Source organism: Diabrotica undecimpunctata, chromosome 8, assembly GCF_040954645.1.
Source record: "Diabrotica undecimpunctata isolate CICGRU chromosome 8, icDiaUnde3, whole genome shotgun sequence".
Taxonomy (NCBI): domain Eukaryota; kingdom Metazoa; phylum Arthropoda; class Insecta; order Coleoptera; family Chrysomelidae; genus Diabrotica; species Diabrotica undecimpunctata.
Window position 1 is genome coordinate 30589230 of NC_092810.1, and position 20768 is coordinate 30609997.

Consider the following 20768-nt stretch of genomic DNA (forward strand, 5'->3'; position numbering starts at 1 on the left):
TAGAGAGAAGGCAGTGAGAACATACACAACTTTTCTGAACGTTGAATTTGTCGTGGTAGTCATATTCCTTGGCAATGTGGTGAGATTTTGATATAATTATTTATTTCATAAAAAATCCCAAAAGAATACTTATTATTCATTTCACAGTAAACACACAGGCAATTTAGTTCAGCATAATATTAGTTCGTTAGTAAATCATAATAGTCCATTTGTTCGAGATGTAATTATAGTTACTCGTAAGTTGTAATTTAATCATATAATTAACTAATGCCATCGATAGGTTATTCCGTGTGGATATAAGTAACCAATGAACGAGATATATCACAGTTTAATACATTATTTAACCTCTGCGACACATAAGGTGTAGTTCTACAATATACCATAAGGTTTCGATATGTAGCCAAAATAATATATTCATCCATTATACATTATAGCCACCACGTAGCCCAGAATTTAATCCACTTGATTTTGGTGTATGGGGCGCATTAAATCAACGTGTTTATAAGAATCCCATAAACATTCGCAACCAACTATGGGAAGAAATAAATACTGCAGCAGTTTCTTTAGACCCAATGATGCTATTTAATATGAAACGATCTTTTATGGAATATTATGACAAATAAATTAAAGAAAATGGTGGACATATCGAACACTTACTTTGACAAAAAGTTATGTTATTGAGTTTAACTATTTTTTAATTTGGTTTGTAAACAAAATGTTTTGATTATGACTTTAATTTAACATAAAGCGTAAAAAGTCAATACAACAACGAGCTTTATCAACTTTATAAAGATGTACCACTGTCAGACTTCAATAGAATACAAAGATTGCAATAGGCCGGACATGTGATACGAATGGGAGAGGATAGGCTACCAAAACGAGCACTGAACGCCAGAATGCAGGGAAAGAGACCAGTTGGAAAGCCAAGAAAGCGCTGGGAAGACACAGTAAGCAGCGACGCACAAGCACTTTTAGGAGTCCGTGTATGGAGAAGAGCAGCCACAGACAGACAAGGGTGGAGGCAAAAAATAAAGGAGGCCAAGGCTCATTTTGGGCTGTAGTGCCGTAGAAGAAGAAGAAGAAGTAAAATGTTTGATGTAAAATCCCATTATTCTGGTATTTTGTCAAATCCTATTATTAATTATCCTGCTGATATATTTATTTTATTTAATATTTCGTTAACTATTAACTTTAGTTAAAGGTATTTTATACCAAAAGTCAGAAGTATTACTGTTTTTGTTTATTTTTCCTTCGTTGCCTGGAGTAATTGCCGTAAATCAGAATTATGCAGCTGATTTTTAAAATGCGATTATCTAGAAAACTGTTGAGTTTTGAAGTTATTAACAAGTATACCTTTTTTTTGTTAAAATAATGTATCTTTAATATTTATTGTCACAAATACAGGTAACTTAAAGAGCAAAAAAGTTAAGTGCAAATTTATGCCACATATGTGGCATATGTGGCGCCCTCTATTAGCTACATCAAAATGTACATCAGATTAAAATTTCTCATATTTAAAAGTACCCAGTTGTAAATTTTTATACATAAAAGTTTACAAACATGAAAGTTATAGCGAACATTAAAATTTTAATTTTGCACTTTAACACCCTGTATCTTTCTTAATATCAACATTTTATTAAAGCAATTTGGCTTAAATCGTTATATTTTAAAGTGTAGAATCTACTGTTTCTTTTTGTACAATTACTTAAGGACCACCCTGTATATGACTTACCAGAACGTAAAACGGGACACAAACAAATACTGACAAATAAAAGTTGAAATCTGACATCCCATGCTTTACTGTCATTAGTATATCATTTTAGTGTTATATTCATTATTATTTAAATCAGATTAAAATATATTTTATTTAGGTTTTGTGTATCTTTTTGTCATTTATTGCGTTGGTATTTCTTTTTATTTCTATTGATTCGTATATCTACCTCTTCTTTTTCTTTTGTTCTGTTTTTAAAATTTTGATGTTTTCAAAATCAAATTTATGCTTCTTCTCACTTTCATGTTTTGTGAGCGCAGTGACGTTGTTCTTGTCATATTTGTGAGAACGAATTCTGGATTGAAGCAGTTGACTAGTTTGACCAATATAGACACCTTCACAGTAAATACATGGTATCTCGTAAACAACATGTGATTTTTTAAGTTTTGGAGTTTGTGTTTTTAGTTTTGTGAAATATTTATTTAAAAGGTTGTTGCCACTGTTATATTATGTTTGGCTAAAAGATTTGTTAATTGTTCGGATAAACCTTTTATATATGGAAGAGTTGTGTAATTAGTTTTGATACTTTTGGGTTTGTTGTTATTTGTGTTGTTATAAAATTTATTAAGTCTTGATTTGAAAATAGTTTCGATTAGATGTTCGGAATATGCATTCTTTAGAAGGGCATTTTTTGCTTTTTTTATTGCAGTTGGTCTGTATTTTGGATCTGTTAGTTGTATAGATTTATCTGCAAGACATAATTACAGACTTCTTATGGGAAAATGGATGATGAGAATTGTAGTTAAGATATCGTGAAGACCATGTTTCTTTTGTAAACCACATGGTTTTTACTGTATTGTTTATGCGATGTAAGGTGATATCCAGAAAATTTATTTTATTATTTTGTTCAATTTCTATAGTAAAATTTAGTTTTGGATGGTAGCTGTTGAAAATGTCTAAAATTTCGGTTATTTTATTTGTTGGAATAGCACAGATACAGTCATCGATATAACGGTAGAAGAATGGTATATTAAAATCTAAATGACTCATGACAGATTCTTCCAAGTCTTGCAAGAATTCCAATCATCTGTAGTGTTAACGTTAAACTCAACATACTTTTTATATAAGGACGAAATATACCAACAAATGGATGGATGTACAATGGGTGCAAGTATTTCTAGTGTTATTGCCCAAATGGTTCTGGAATTGCTCTGTCAGTAAGACTGAACACTTCTTTTGTGGGTTGTAGGTGCGTTGGTATTAAAATTTTATCTTCCGGACCAAACATCTTTTGTAAACCAGTTAGGTAGTTGTTCTCAGTCGATTATTGTTTCTATACTCTAAACTTAAGCCAAGAAAAGTAATTTTCTTGTTTTTTTTTAGTTCATAAGTAAATTGAATGTTATTGAACATTTGAAGAGTATAATCGATTTCATGATCCGGAATGCAGAGTAAGCAATCATCAGAGTAAGCAAAGACATATTGTTTGTAGAAATGTATGTTGTACTTTGGTTTTTATTATTATTATTATTATTATAACACTGGTACTCTGTCTGAGAATTGGAAGACTTCTGAGCAGGATCAGTCGTTTTTTACAGCTTTATCTATTTCTTTCGATATACTTATACTATATTCTACACTTAGATTTAGCCGCTTCATTTCTCTTATGGTGTTGTAAACCTTTCCTGATTTGCATATGCTTGTTATATTCCATGTACCTATTTTTCTTTATTTGGAAAATTTATTCGTGCTTCTAGTTGATCGGGAGATTCTTAGCACCCCTGTTCCTTTATTGAGCGTCGATACTAGAAGGCGTTGTATTTATCAGCCATATTTCTGTTTCTTGGACATGGACATGCTGGACATGTTGCTAGAATGGAAGACGGAAGATGGACGAAGAGATTATTGGAGTGGAGACCAAGAGCCGACAAGCGAAGTCGAGGCAGACCACCCACCCGATGGACCGACGACCTAAGGAGAATAGAAACAAACTGGATTGCAGCAGCTAGAGATAGAGAGAACTGGAGACGTTTGGAGGAGGCCTATATCCAACAATGGATGTGAAAATGGGGCTGGATGATGATGATGATTTCTGTTTCTTGGGAAAGTTAGGCTCTAATAGAAACGAGAGTTACAAGAGAGGTTGAAAGTCATTTCACTCAAGGCAAGTTGAAAAAGAGTAAAATGTGAAGGTCCCTATGATCTGTCATGTATGTTTCTTGACCATATCAGTATTGATACACTTTGTGTTCCCGCTCATATCTCGGGATGTTGACTACATACTGTATGGCTTGTCCAGTATGCCATTACATGAAGGATAGGGTGCACATCATTTTTATAATATAGATATCCCAATTCCATGGCCTGATCTTAAACACTTCCTGAGTACACCTTTCCACTATATAGTGCCAACAATTTTCACTCTTAGATTCTTTCGAAACAGGTCTACTAGTGGCATTGTTTTTATTATAAAACAAATCATTTAAAAATCAAGAGAATTTTTCTAGATTTAAAGGAAAAGTTTCTGAGAAAATCCTGTTGAATATACAAGAAAATTTAGAAAACATATTGGAAAAGTTTTTTGCGTCTTATGTTAGTATTTATTATGTTAATAAAATAATATTGGTTTTATCAACAACCAGGGATTTTCTGTTTTTTAGAAAAACCCCACAGAAAGATATTTAAAATGTAGTTATTCAAACATTAATTTTTTGTACATATTCATATAATATCGGAATTTTTGCGGTGTTTCTAAGATGTTACTATAATAGATTACTTTCTTTATATATGCTGTTTTTTCATTCTTAATTTTTCGTCAGATTCCGAGTCTTCTTACCGGTACATGAGCATGTATGGGAACTATTAGAGTAGGTTTTTGGTCGTTTTAGAGTAGGATTATTTCTCGACATTTTCTGGTCTCAGCAGCTATGCCATTACTATAAGAAGCACAATCTTTTCCAGGTTTGGCAGCAACAAGAACCCACATTATTTCTCTAAAAATATTTACAATGGCAAATACTACATACTCAATGGCCTCCCGGTCACTGGTAGGACAGAAAAGAAATGGCAAGAGAGCTTCAAGAATCATCAGGAGAAATACTTATAAAATGTACTTATAAACCGTAGCGATAAAAAAATAACACCTACCACCAATACAAATATAGCGCGAAGAAAACTGTAGAAAAACGTAAGAACGTTAAAAATAGAAAAAATCCTATTAATGAATATAAAAATCTAAACAAAATAAAGGAACGCACTACTTATATAAAAGAACTTTACAATGGGACAGTATTTTATACCTACAGAAATAAAAGCAGAAGAAAGTAATGATGGCAATATGGAAATCACAAAATAAGCAATTAGGGATATCCTATGATATAAATAAGCAACTAGGGATAATTAAAAAACAAGACAGCTCCAGACCCCAATAGCATATTCAATGAACTCTTAAAATGTGGTGGGGAAATAATTGAAAGCATTGGGGTCCTTTTTTTTAATAAATTTTAAATAGTACCCGACTGGTGGAGAATTAAAATTACAATACCAATATGCAATAATGAGAATCCTACCAATTATAGCATAATCAGGGACATTTGACCAGATTAATGAAGAGCAACGAGGCTATATCTATATACTATTTCTGCCTATGTGTGTTTTGTAGATCTTTGTAAAAAATACATCTTGTGTTTCAGAACTTTTGGTTAAGGAACCAAAGAGAATGATTTAGTTGCAACTCTTTAGAAAAAGAGTGCAGACCGTAAAAATCATGTTCCATTTCTTTTCAAAAGCGTTCCCAGTGATCATTTTTATTTTTCTTACAAGTGCATGTGTTTCGTTTCTAATTGTCTTGTAATTATGGTATGCCTCTTGTGTTTTGGTTGAAATGTATTTCAGGTAAGCTTTTTTCTTTTGACGTGACAACGTCTTAAATTAGGTTGTGGCTCGGAGTCATTCAAGAAAAAGTGTAACGCCCGCTCACGTCTGTTACAGTGAGTCACCGAACGAGAAAGAGGCCCGCCGGACCGGCGAATGCCTTGCGTCTCTCTCCCACTCAAACATGATCGGTCCTCTGCGCGCGGCACTAGAGAATTAGGCGCGTTGAATCGGTGCGTGCTTGGCGTTGGAAAACCGAGAAAGCGTCATAATACAAGTTCACACGTGTGGTTAAAGTATCGTCAGCTGTGTCTGTAGTGAAAATGTGGAGTGCTTAGATTCGTCATTTACAACAACTACAACAATAAAGGTAAATAATTGTACACTAATATTTCATTATCGTAAACTATGATTGATTGATTAATTGTTAGATTGACACAAAAGTTGAGAAACTGAGTTTATAGGTTATGTCATACTATTGACAAATGTTGATAGTGTTAAGTAAATTATTAGTTTAAATCACTCTGCAATCAATCGTAATTCAGTCGATTGAGAAGAAACAGCTCGTATTGCTAGTCAAACATTTAAAATAACAAATTATAACTTCTAACCTGTCAAAACAGGGCGACCAAACAAACGAACTAAACCGACCAATCACCACGCGCGGAGTTAGAATTTAACTGTGTTGAGCAAGAATTTCAAATTCCAATTTTAGTAAATGTTTTAATTTTCAACTTTACCATTTATAATTACAAATTTTAATTAATTTCAAATTTATTTAGCAAAAATTTGAACCTTCGATCTGAATAAGTGTTTTGATTTTCAAATTGATTCTTTAAAATTAAAAATATTAAAATATATATAATCAGAAGTGAACGTCACATAACATTATCTGTACTTATTATTATTTAATATGTAGGCAAATACATGTGACCATACTTGGTAGACACAATTGGAAATAGTAATTTTTTATAACTGAAAAAAATAAATATATAAAATACTGGTAGCAAACAATAACTTCAATGATCGATATCTCCGCAACTAATTGATATATCGAAAAACTTTTCAAATAAATTATAGTTAAAATTTGTGCAATTCTTATTTTCATTCAATTCCTTGTTCCTATTGTGCAATTTAATAATATTCATATCAATAAATACTCTACCGAGAAAAAGACGTTGTCACGTAAAATCTTCGCCCGTAAAACCGATTTTACAGGCAACCGATTTTTTTTTACATTTTTCCTTCACTTCTTTACAAAACCGTGGAGTTTTTCGCCTTGGAAAAAAAGTTATAACACGAAATAATATTCTGCAAATATTATGGGGTTCCTCAGCGAATACACATAGATCAACAGCACTGGGACGCGTGTATCCCGTTGGGGACTACTGTACAGCGGTGTGGCGATATATGTAGAAGAAAAAAGTGCTGTTTTTCCAAGACAATGCAACTGCTCACAAGAGCGTTATGATAATGATAAAAATTTATGAATTGGGCTTAGAATTGCTTTTTTATCTGGCTTATTCTCCTGATTTGGTCCTCTTCGATTATTACAGTCCTAACGTATTCCTTTGTCGACAAAACCTATTTCTTTCTTAATAGTACTCTCAATATATTTCTTTGTCGACAAACATAAACCAGCTCTGTAATATATTTACCTTACATGTCTTTTTAACAGGTCTATTATCTCATAAATCACAGACCCTTTTATATCTATTCTAAGAAAAGATTATTTACATAATATCTTTGGCACCAACCGACGTGATATTAAAAACTATTTTATCGTATAAAAAACAACTTGAACCGACCCTTTTTCAAACTTGCATATAATCAGTCTGTTCTGTGTACATTATTTACACACTAGCTGATCCGCCAAAATAAGGGCGTCATTTAATCCAGGTTAAACTTCATTTTATCCCTATAAAAACCAATTTGAAAACGAACTTCTATGTTTACATCTGAATTTTTTTTATTATATTCTTATTAAAAGGGCTTTTAATAGCCGGTTGTAAAATATTTTATTGCTCTTGAATTTTGAAATTAGAAAGCCGTAAAACAATGTAAAATCTCTCCTCGCTTTGAAAGTTGCTATAAAAGGCTGATTCTCCCACACCTAATTAGAATTGTCTCGCACTCTTAGAGGAATCTCTGCATATTAAATGTACATACTCGGCATAGCAAAGTAGTTATTTAAACTTAGCAATTTTAAGACAAACTATGATATTAAAAAGTGTAACATTAATTGTGCTCAAATAAAATAAATTACTTAACTTGCAGTCTACAATATTACTTTAACACCGAACTATACCTGGCTTCGACGAAGATTAATTAATCGACGTCTTTTATAATCAACTACTTAGAAGTTTAGTTATCGTCTTATGTTTGGATAGAGACAACTAAAACACCGATTATTATGTGTTCCCCAATCTGAACAGATGGCTCATAAATAAAAAATTCAGCTTCCAGAATCATATTATTCGGACAACATAAAGAAAAATGGCTGTGATCGTTGTATTGATCTAAAAGAAGAAAAACATGTTTTTATATTAAAGGTTACTTATCAGACCACCTAGTACAGATTGTCAGACTATTGTCTGGACTATAATTTCATTGTAGCACAGCTAAACTAAATAAAAAATTTATAAATCCGTAAAATAGTTTCGAAACACAATTCAGATTTCTGCTTTAATCTGAGTCTTCTAAAAATTGCAAGGCAAAACAGATGTTGATAAAGATGTTAATAGAGACATTCTTCTTCTTTTTTTTTTGTCATCATAACCCTGGATGGGTCTTTGCCTGTCTGGCTATATCCTTCCATTCATATCTCTCTTGTGCCCTTCTTCTCCATTGTCTTATGTTCATTGTTTTCAGGTCGTCTTCCACGTCATCCAACCATCTCGTTCTGGGCCTTCCTCTTTTTCGCCTTCCTATGGGCTTCCATTGTAACATTTTCTTTGTTGTTTTTTGCATCGTTTTGTCTCTGCACATGTCCCAGCCATGACAGTCTTTGACTTTTCACAAATCTTACAATGTCATAACCTTCATTTAACTCATTAACCTCGTCGTTTCTCCTGATTCTCCATGTGCCATCTTCCTCTTGTACCGGGCCATATACTTTCCTCAGTATTTTTCTCTCGAATGTCCTGAGTTGGGCTTCATCTTTTTTCGTCATTACCCAAGTTTCACATCCATAGGTTACTACGGGTCTAATCAGTGTTCTGTAGATAGTCATTTTGGTTCTTTTGTCTAATAATTTCGATGTCATCAATCTTTTATTAGCATAGTATGTACGATTCCCGCTGGAAATACGTGCATTAATTTCGCTACTTACGGAGTTCTTCTGGTTTATTTCTGTGCCGAGATATGTAAAGGCATCCACTCGTTCGATAGTATAGTTGTCTATTGTGATATTATTTTCATTGTCAGGACTATCATATACTTCGTTTTTGCTTCGTTTATTTTGAGACCTCTTTTTCTTGCTTCAGGATCAATTTGTTTGAACACTTCCATTAGTCGTGGCTTATTCCTACTAATGATGGCTACATGTTAATAGAAAGCTACTAATGATGTTAATAGAAACATGGGGAATCTAAAATTTGCATTCCACGACATGTCTCCTCAACAAAGCAGAAATCCTTAGCAAATTGGTTTCTTGTACTCATACAGAGTAGATCCGAATAAAATGAAACAGACAGTCAAGATTTGATTTCACGTACAAAGTGTCTATGTATCTGTTTATACGTATTTCGCCCTAATGGGGCTCATCAGAACAGCTATTCATAGGCTTTCTCAACGTGAAAAATAAATCTTTTCTATCTTTAAGAAGCAACACTAAAATGGCTTCGATATGGACGCAATAGCGACATCTGATAATAAATCCGTAAAATAGTTTCGAAACACAATTCAGATTTTTGCCTTAATCTGAGTCTTCTAAAAATTGCAAGGCAAAACAGACGTTGATAAAGGTGTTAATAGAGACATGGGGAATCTAAAATTTGCATTCCACGACCTGTCTCCTCAACTAAGCAGAAATCTTTAGCGAATTGGTTTCTTGTACTCATACAGAGTAGATCCGAATAAAATGAAACAGACAGTCAAGATTTGATTTCACGTACAAATTGTCTATGTATCTGTTTATACCTGAATAAACAGATACATAGACACTTTGTACGTGAAATCAAATCTTGACTGTCTTTTTCATTTTATTCGGATCTACTCTGTATGAGTACAAGAAATCAATTCGCTAAGGATTTCTGCTTAGTTGAAGAGACATGTCGTGGAATGCAAATTTTAGATTCCCCATGTCTCTATTAACATCTTTATCAACGTCTGTTTTGCGTTGCAATTTTTAGAAGGCTCAGATTAAGGCAAAAATCTGAATTGTGTTTCGAAACTATTTTACGGATTTATTATCAGATGTCGCTATTTGCGTCTATACGAAGCCATTTTAGTGTTGCTTCTTAAAGACAGAAAAGATTTATTTTTCACGTTGAGAAAGCCTATGAATATCTGTTCTGATGAGCCCCATTAGGGCGAAATACGTATAAACAGATACATAGACACTTTGTACGTGAAATCAAATCTTGACTGTCTTTTTCAAAAAATTTATAATTTGCTACTAAACTAAACAAACTAAAAAAATTATACATAACTTTATTATGTTACAAATCTAAACAAGATACTTATCGTTACCAATTTACAAATTTGAAATAAGTGATAAGTTATTTTACTGGTTTAGTGGCTCAACAATTTTAATAAGCCGTTCTTCTGCCAAAATAGCTGTATTCTCAGGTGCTCTTGGCATATTTTGAGCCAATTTTGATTCAAGGATTTCTCGCTTTTGTATTTTCAGTGCAAGTTTAATTTTTTGTAAAGGTGTCAGGTCATCAGTAAAAATTTCTTTTTTCGTCAACTTTTTATAATTTAGAATTTTAAATTCGTCTGTTTTGTCTTTGTTCGGTTCTATTTCAGTTGGCTAAAATTGTAAAGTAATCTTCTGAATGTTCTGTTGTATTATAAGGTTTAACTTTTACTTACTGGATTTTCTTTTTGTTTTCTACTATCTAACTCTTCTTCCAATCTTTCGTAGATTAGATTTGTAATGTCATGTGGTTTCAGTTCTTCTTTCCTGTTTTCAACTTGTTCATTTTGTTCTTTAAACCTCTTTTTTAATTCTGGTATGATTCCAGTGCTTACATCTGGCGTATTTAATTTCACATCTGGCGTATTTAATTTCTTTATAGGTGAACTCACCATCTTTTCTTTGCTGTATAAAACATTGCTGTCAGACATACCTTGTGCTGCTTTGTCGACACATAATGGCTTGATTTCTTTACTAGTTTCTTTGTCGTGACATCTTAAGTCTACAAAGGTGTTAGTTTCTACAGAATGCAGGACAGTTTTGGTATCTGTATCCTTTTCTTTATCAACTCTTTTGTCACAAATTGTAATTATATTTATTGGTTGTTGACAACCCCCTAGACATCCATTCTTACATTGCTGTTCCTCGATACTTCTTTCACACTGAGTTTGATTGTTGGTTACAGAATGGTTTGGTTGTTTACAACCCCCTTGATACACATTCTTACATTGCTGTTTCTCGAAACTTCTGTTACACTGAGTTTGATTGTTGGTTACAGAATGTTTTATTTGATCTTTTTTAGGTACGTAATCCAAGTCATCGCCACGTCTAAGATGATCTGCGCAGCTTAAATCTATCTTAACACTGTTGACAACCTTATTCGTTGGAGTTCTTCTGTTATACTGATTGCAGTAATTTTTGGAACATGTTGCTTCTTTGTAATATCTGTTATCTGTGTAATTATCCTTAACACGGTAACCATCTGCATCATCATATATATTTGGCCTAATATTATAGCCTAAGAGATCTTGATGCTGTCTGTCCAAAGGTAGATTGTGGCAAGTAATACATGTTTGAGGAATTTGTCCGTTACTCTTTCTTATTTTATTAGCAGTTTTATTCGATTTCTTATAATATGCCATCTTTGGTGTATCATACATTGTATCTATCTCCCTACATCTATCACATATCGTACAAAACTCATCGTCATTATAAATATTATTTCTAGAATAGCCCTGAAGTAATTTATCGTCACCATATCTATTTTTGTTTTGTTTAAGGGATCCTTTTATATATTCAGCACACGTGTCTGGACATTCGCGAGAGGAATAATCTCCTAAAGGTGGACAATTGACCCATCTTTCCATTTTGTCACAATGTTGGATTATTTTTGAAGGCGTATCCTCAAATTCCACTTGCCAACCAGTAGGTGCGGTAATTTTCTTTTTGGGAGTTTCTATGACGTAAGCTAAACCAAATTTTCCCTTCGTTAACTGTTTCTTCTTATAATCGCAGCATCGGTATTCCTCCGAATCAGTTTCTGGTGTATATTGAGCTTGATTTTTGAACTGATATCGAGGAGATTCTTCAATATGTGTAGACTGATTTGTTAACTTTACATATGGATCTGGATCGCAGGTAACCATATCATCTGATCCGCTACTAAAATCAGAACATTCAAAAGCATTTTCGTTATAAAAATGTGTATAGGGAAACATAATAAAAAAGAATATTAATTAACATAAATTTTGATAGTTATTTCAGTGACAGTTTAAAAATTGTCATCCATTGTTTATGATGGATCTATGGGTCTATAGGTTTATTGATGTATCATGTTGATTATGTCATTAGCAGCAATGTGTCGTCTATATCTATACATTTTGTTGCTGCTTGTAAATATATATATATATATATATATATATATATATATATATATATATATATATATATATATATATATATATATATATATATATATATATATACGACACAGTTTATTAGGGTTGCAGTCAGAAAATTGGCCGGGATGTTAATGAAACACTCTTATGACTTTTTGTCTAGCTTTCGGAATGGTTTTATTCCTTTTTCAAGACACTGTAATAAGAAAAAAAAAATGTAAATATTTATAAAATATCACAAATCTTCAGTGCAACTTACTAGTCGTTGAGATTATTTGTAAAAGCATAGACACTCGACATTAATAACACACATAAAAAATATAAAATACCGGACAAAATACATTTTAAAATTCTTTAAAATTTAGGTACAGGTAGTAAAAATTTAGTTTGTCATCTTTTACTGGTGTGTTTTAACTCTGACACATAGAGAACAAAAAGAAAAAACCCTATGATTAAAAAGTAATTAGGTGTACTTAATATTGTATTTCTTTTTAAGAAATACTAGAGGCCCGTGTTAGGTGATTTTAATTTTTAAACCTGTCTTAATGGTATGCAACATGTTATGCATATAAGTGTAATTTGTGTGAGTACAGGTAGATATTAATTTTATTTTGGATGTTTTTCCAGTAAGTAACAATAAATGTTGCTCAGTTTATCTATGTCTGACTTTTTATTGATGCAAGATGTACTAGATTTTATGGAACACATTTCCAAGAAAACACGTTTTGAATGGTTCTTTTCCTTTGCCGAAATACAGGAATCCTCGAAATTAAATTCATGTTTCAACGTTAATGCATGTTCTGTCAATGCACATGCATTTATTTTTTTGGTTTTTATATCGCTACGATATGCGATCACCCTACTGTGAAAATTACTAGATGATTCTCCTATATATATTTTGTTACAATTATTACACGGTATAGAATAAACAACCTTCGATGACTCCTGTATTGTGAAAGGATCTTTTGTTTTTGTGTATAACTTCGATACCGATTTCACATTTTTGGTTGTAATTTTTAAACCACTAACATTTTTGAAGATGTTTATTAGCTTCGGTGTCAAAACTGGAATGTAGGGTAGGCAACCATAAGTTATTTTAGATGGTATCACTGATGTGTTCTGTGTCAATGTCAATTGTCGGACCTCATTGTTATCAAAATTTTGGTTGTCAGCACAATGCGAAGGAAAAGGAGAACCGAAAATCATTGATACTAATCATTGATAGAACCATGGATTAATTCGTCTCCTGTAATAACAGATGTCTTAACAATGCTCCTCTATAATGTCTCTTGAATGTCTCTATGACTCTCTGGTCTAACGGCTGAATTAAGCTTGTGACATTCGGTGGCAAAAATCTGACAATTGTCATAATTTTGTAGATTTTGAGGGTGAGGGCATTGAGTTATTAGTGGTCTGTGGGTGAGGGCGTATTGTCAACAAGCAACAATGCTTTCATGGGAAGGTTTTTTTATTTTAAAAAGGATTTTACAGTTGAGACGAATTCATTTTCGAACCATTCTAAAGATAAAGTGGTCGACATCCATGAACTTTTTTGGCTTCTATAACTGAAAGTGCTTTTTCGGAAATATCTTTTTAGAGCTCTTGGTTTTTGTGATTTCCCAACACACATAGACATCAATTGGTGAGTGAAATTAACGGAATTGTTTACGTTTTGTGACAAACATTTACTTTTTATTGACGAAATTATTTAAACTCTCAGCCGTTTTGGTTAAACGATGTTTCGGTTAAAAAGCTTTCGGTTAAGGGAAGTTTTACTGTATTTATCAACTCAGTGGACCGGATCGGTAAATAAACATCAAAGGCTGAATTTGTGGTGGAGTAGTCATGATTAGGTCTTGCTGGTAAAACATGCAGGTGTTTACGAAGCAAACAGTTTTTAAAATATATAAATAGAGAAGCGTTCAAATCCCGTGTTTTTTTTTTAAGTAGTTTCTGCAATGTGCTATTCTACTGAGGCCAAAAAGATACCGTATTACTCTTTTTTGCAATTTAAAAATAACATCAAATTGGGCAGCTGAACTAGAATCTCAAAATGGAAGACCATATCGAAGATGAGACTCGAACAAAGAAAAATATGTTGTTTTGAAAGACAAAAATAAAAAATTTTCCATCGATTTTTTAGTTAGTGACGCCATTTATAAAGATAGGTAAGGAAAAGTAGAGGACGCAGACCCAATACTGAACTTTGTGGTAATTCACATACAATGCTTTTGTGACTAGAGTTAGTATCATTTGCTCTAACCAGCTGTTTCCTATTTCCTAAGTAAGATTGGAACCAATTCAAAGAAATACCTTGAATTTCGTAGAAATTTAATAATTTTATCAACATGTCGATCCAATGTTTTTACCTTGTTTAGGCTGTTGCCTCTTCTCCTTCCGAAAAAAAAAAGGAAGTGGTACTCCTTTTTTTTTCGGAGTAAGGGGGGTGTGGTAAACGTGGTGACGAATGCTTGTGGAGATGTAGGTGGATTGTTAAAAAGCTGGGTTTCAGAAGGTGGCGTGTGTGATGTAGACGATATGGTGAAGCTCACAAGAAGAATTGTTGGTGAAGAAGGCCAAACAAGTCGAAGGAGGTACTTCACGAGTTACCAGCCATACTAGGAACGGCTCTTACTCAGCGTTTTTGGGGTACAGTTGTTAGCTGCGATATTTGATGGGGAACGATTCTAGAATATCAAAATACTCATCAGGAAGTTTGTGTCCAGTGTTGTGTAGAAGTTTAGCTGGAGGGAATGGAACTTTTCTTTTAGGAACCCTGCTGAGTATTTGCCCTCGGTGATTGCATAGCGCCTTTAATGTTTGTTGGGCTCGGTTGCTCGAGCCTGTGATGGTTCGAAGCACATACCTACTACAGAGGGATAGGATTCTGTCTTTAACCGGTGTTAGATTGGCTACCTGATGTATATGATCTGATGGATAGTATCTGCACATCCTCATGCTAAATTTAAGGATTTTCCTTTCGGTGGCCATGATGGTGTTAATTTAGCGGCTTTAAGTGATGCGTCGACGCATGCCTTGTATTCGATTAGCAATCTTATATAGGTTTTGTAGGTTGTTACCGCACAGCGTTGCCAGTAGTTTAAATCTCTTTCTCACCCTGTCTAGGGTATCTTGAATGTCGGCTTTGCAGTTGAGAGTTCTGCTAAAATGAACTCCCAAATAGGAAACCGAGTTTCTGAGAAGGTCCTCTCCTAACAAGGTTATCCGGCCATGACCATCGCGACAATTGGAGGATTTGAATCAAATAAAATAAGTGTTTTGGATGCGTTAATGGTCACTCTCCATTTATTGCACCACCTAATGACTCGATCTAAATAGTTTTGTGCTCTTTCGAATACAGACAATTGTCCACGCTCTCTATGTGGCCCTAACGTGAGGAGTGCAGTGTCATCCGCATACAGAAGATGTCAACATATCGTGATTAACACAATCAAAAGCTTTGGCATAGTCACAAAAAACAGTGGCAGTGTAAAGTTTATTGTTTAGTGCTTGGTAAACCTAATGTATTATTGAAAACATAGCATCACTGGTACATTCGGGCTTTTATAAGTATCTCAATAATTTTGGATAGTACCGTTAGTAAGGCAATAGGTCTATAGTTGCCGACATTTGATTTTTCACCACCATTATGAAGAGGAATAATAATGGCTGTCTTTACTCACTCTGGAAATATACTTTTTTCAAAGGAATCATTAATTAGCGAGACCATGAGTTCCAACACATTTTTTGGAAGATTTAAAAAATTTTACGGATAATCCATCAGTACTACAGGAAGATTCACTTTTATATTGATACTATTAATTGTATAACTCAGTTCAGATGTATCAACTGGTCTTATAAGAATGAATTCGAAACCTTTTTTGAATTAAGGAGATAGGAAATGGGATCTTGTTGTGGCAAAATAGTTGATATTAAATTAATTTTATCTCACATTGTAACGATAAGACTACCAAAGAGAATTAAAATACTATTATAAAAATAATACCTCAATCAACCATGGGAGCTTATCGTCTATGCTTCGCCTAGCTCAGTATCTCAAATGTGAGTTCGTCTTGTCTTAAACTAGGAATCAAACCTCAACCCTTAGCTGATAGCAAATAATGACCTGCCAATGCTTTACATTAAATAAATTCGAATGATACTTATGGCATCATGGCATCGGTGGGCCGCTTGCTACTAAATATCGGTGGCCTCTCAATTAAGTGGTTAGGTGCAGTTATTCCATAAATTGTTTCTTAAAATATTCAGTAAAATCTTCGAGGAGTATCCAGTTATTCCATATTCTCTAATAATGTTTCAATACAGCCAATAGAATCTGGAATATGGCCAGCGAATACTTGCAATTTATATCTATTACCATAGATCCATTGTTTTAATTTTTTTTTTTAATTTTTTATAGTTGTGTATTATTTTGATGGTAGATGGTAAGCAATTAAACATTTTTGGTCCCAAAAAATCAATGCAACGTTGGTCAATGGTTTTTCCTTTTTTGGTACTAATATCGTTAAATTTCTAGTTCTAGTTTGATATGTATGGTGGGTACAATTCAGAAATGATTTCTCACTGTGTAAATATAATAATGATTTGTAGGAGTACAACTGGTTCAAATCCATGACATGACTGTCTGTAAATAATTGGTCCACTGAAGATCTTATACCCCTTCTATATATTATTCTAATTACACAATTTTGTATAACGTTTAGATTTTTAAGGTGAGCATTGTAGGCTCCATCCCATCCAATAATCCCATAGGTTAATTGTGGTTGTATCAGAGAATAGCATAAAATCTTCAAGTGGTGAACATCTAAGAAGTCGCGAAGATATTTGAATTTTGGGAGTAAACCTCTTATTTTTTGGACTACATATTTGATATGATGATCCCATTTTAGGTGTCTGTCTATTACAATACCAAGGTACTTAATATTTTCTGCTTCTGGAATTGTTGTATCGTTGTCAATTTCAAGTTGGTTGAAGTTTGATAACCCAGTGGTGTATGACGAAAATGGCAAGTACTTAGTTTTGTTAATATTAATGTTAACTGGTTATGTTGAAACCATTTTTTTATTTTTACAAAGTCCATTTCGACATTTTCCTTTAACTTTTTCCAATTATTATTGCTATAAACAATGGCTGTATTGTCAGCGAAACTTATGATCTGGCTTGAAGTCTGTAATGTAAGTAATGTGTTTATATAAATAGTAAATAAAAGCGGCCCCAACACCGTTCCTTGCGGGACTCCGTAAGTCACAGTTCTGGTCATGCTGATTTTACCATCTACAGTTACGTTTTACTGTCTGTCACTTAAGTAGCTCTTTAACAATTTGAAGGCCACACCTCTGATGCCGTAATTTTTTAGTTTATGTAACAGTATTTTGTGGTTTACAGTATCAAATGCTTCAGAGAGATCTACAAATATACATAAACAAACTTTTTTATTATCTAAAGAATTGTAAATATATGTATATCTTATATCTTATACAGCCTTTTCTTACATTGGACTCAGACTATAATATCGTATAATATGTAGCTTAGATCTAAAACTTCTTTTAAAAGAATCCAGAGCCAATCTTACTTTTTAAAGTAAGAGCCAATCTTACTTTTTAAAAAAAGTAAGATTGGCTCCAATAATCTGATCGCTGTCTGAAATGGTTCAAAATCGAAAATTATCAGCTTCTGACATATGGTTTCTTCTTTTCGATATTTGCAAACAGGCCTATTTTAAACTAAATTCTTTGTTAAATAGTTTTCCACTTGAAATACTCCGTTAAGAATCTTACGCAATCAAACATCTTCATCTTTTCGAATGATTAGATTTTCTACGGTAAAATTAAACTGTTGTTCGTCACAGTGCTAATGCTTTCTCATGCATATTGAATACTGAATACTGATCGAGTACGTAAATCAAGATGGGATTTTTTCAATAGAAGAAATGCAATAATTATTTCTTTTCAAATAGTACCAGGAGCAGTTACAGTTGTGCTGCTTTTTATCAGAAATTATATTCAATTTTGTAAAAAAAGGAATGTAAGTATCTGGAAGTAAGAGGGGAAAGAAACTAACGTACTTTTAGGTGCGCAAACTATAGACAAGGCACAATAGGTACAAGAACAATTAATAGAATTACTCAAAAAGAAATTTTGTACTAAGAAAATGGTTAAGCAATGTCATACAATTGACATATAAAGGAGATAGCATAGATAGAGAAAGTAACTAAAATCTTTAATCATCCACTGTCTCTGATTGACGAGACGATTAAGTTAAACACAACAATAACCTTGAAAAAGAGAATTACAGATGTTGTCAAAGGTATCGAAAACTTATGATATGTTAGAGTACATTATATATATCGCTACCGCATTCTAATACCAAGTATGAGAATTTTTAGACAAAATGAGTTAGATATTGACTTTGAGTCTATTGCGCACGCTCTACCGAATGATTCTAATCCCAAGTACCAGAACACATACCACGTATTCGATCAACTCTAATAACACGTTAAAGTGTGCTGCTCAATTTGAGTTCTAATAGCTCGTATCAGCCACGCTACTTATGAATTCTAAACAACAGAACGTGTATATTCTAACCTAGAACATATGAGTTGCTGCCTTTGCGTTTATTGTAGTGTTTAATAGTGCAATTTTGTTGAAAACATGAATTCTAGAACAAAGAAAGTCGTGAAATTAGTTTCAAAGGTATGAAATAGCTATATTTCATACCTTTCATGCAAAGAAGAAGAGTATTCATACCTTACAGCATTTTTGGAAGGAGTACCTAAATTTCAGAGTCACCACTGTAGACAAAAAACGTCCAAATTAAATCTAGAACCGGTATTTGCATCAAAAAAGCACCTCGACGACACGTATGTCTCAAAATGCATAAATGAAAAAAGATCACCTCTAAGCCAAACTACATTTTATGCCAGTTTTGAAAAACTAAACTTATCATTGTTTTCTCCACGAAAGGACAGATGTGACAGATATTGACAGATTTAAAAAAAAACAGAGCACGATTAGAAAAAGATAGTGATATCGAAATGGCAACAGATAAAACATGTGTTGTATCGATCATTGATGTTAAAGCAACAAAATTGCCAGCTTTAACAAAAGCTTTAGCATTTTACTACAAAACCAAATTGTGCTGTCACAATTTTACTAATGTGATACCCAAACATCGCACGAACTATTGGTGAAATAAGACACACCGTGACCTACAAGCTTCCACTTTTGTCTCTTTTTTGATAGGCTATTAAAAAAACACTGCCTGGAAGAAAAACTACCGGTTGGGATATATAGCGACGGATGCACATATCAAAACTGCAACATCACAATGGCAAATAGATTGTTACATTTGGCTATCCAAATGGATAGCCAAACGCAGATGGAATGTGATTCTGTCCACACCTGTATTTAGAGGCAATTGAAAAACAAAGATAATGTGCCTGCTGATTATGTGACTGCTTGTAAGGATGCCAGAAAAATACCATTTTCATACGACTTTATATATATATATATATATATATATATATATATATATATAGGGCCTGCGTAGCACAAGCGGTAGGATGCTTGCCTCGCACGCCGGTGGTCCGGAGTTCGAATCCTACCGCCGGCAAGAACAACTAGACATTTTTTAAAAATGTCTATAGGCCCCAGGTCGACTCAGCCTGAATAAAATGAGTACCTTGGGTAAAACCAGGGGTAATAATAGGCGGTTGAAGCGTAGCAATGGCCATGTTACCTTCCTTGTATACCATAGGCCCTAGATATAACAGACTACCCTGCTATACTCCCAAAGCCGCGCAGCGGTATAAAACGGGAGACTATATATATATATATATATATATATATATATATATATATATATATATATATATATATATATATATATATATATATATATATATATATATATATATATATATATGTATGTATGTGTGTGTGTGTTTATGTATGTGTGTGTGTGTGTGTTTTTTTCTAACAAAACTATTTTTCCACTGATATGTCTTAAATATTGATTGATATGTGTAAAAATAAATAATCATTCATTTCCAATGATCCTCGTACAAGCTGCACAATCTCAAATTGAGTAACGGGTCTATTCAAATAAAAAGTCTATGTAGATACGTTTGCAAAGGTACCAGCTCTTTGAAACACGCCTAGCAAGGTTGTATATTGCACAAGGAAGTTGCATAAATGCATAAACGGTGTTTTATTATGAGGCAGGTTCTTAAAATTGCTTAAACTTCTTTCAAATTTACTGCGTTGGTTTACCAATTGTAAGTGTTTTTTGTTTATTATACAAAAGCATACCAGTATATTTTCTAGGCAGCTGATCATAGCGTTTAAGTTTATTGAAGATATTTATGCATCATTTGAAAAATAGTTTTAAATTTATTGAAAAATGA

At 33.1% G+C, this 20768-nt stretch overlaps 2 protein-coding genes across 2 annotated transcripts in view; one reads left to right on the plus strand and one right to left on the minus strand.

The window, feature by feature from the left end:
* LOC140447373 (serine/threonine-protein kinase S6KL-like) overlaps positions 1-20768 on the plus strand; it is a 290169-nt gene that overhangs the window by 208289 nt on the left and 61112 nt on the right. The gene's annotated exons all lie outside the window — the stretch shown is intronic.
* LOC140447369 (uncharacterized) lies at positions 10228-12218 on the minus strand. Its single transcript, XM_072539980.1, has 2 exons — positions 10622-12218; positions 10228-10559 (listed from the first exon to the last, which is right to left on the minus strand). The coding sequence occupies exons 1-2, from the start codon at positions 12161-12163 to the stop codon at positions 10311-10313; spliced, it is 1791 nt and encodes a 596-aa protein (XP_072396081.1). The 5' UTR covers positions 12164-12218; the 3' UTR covers positions 10228-10310.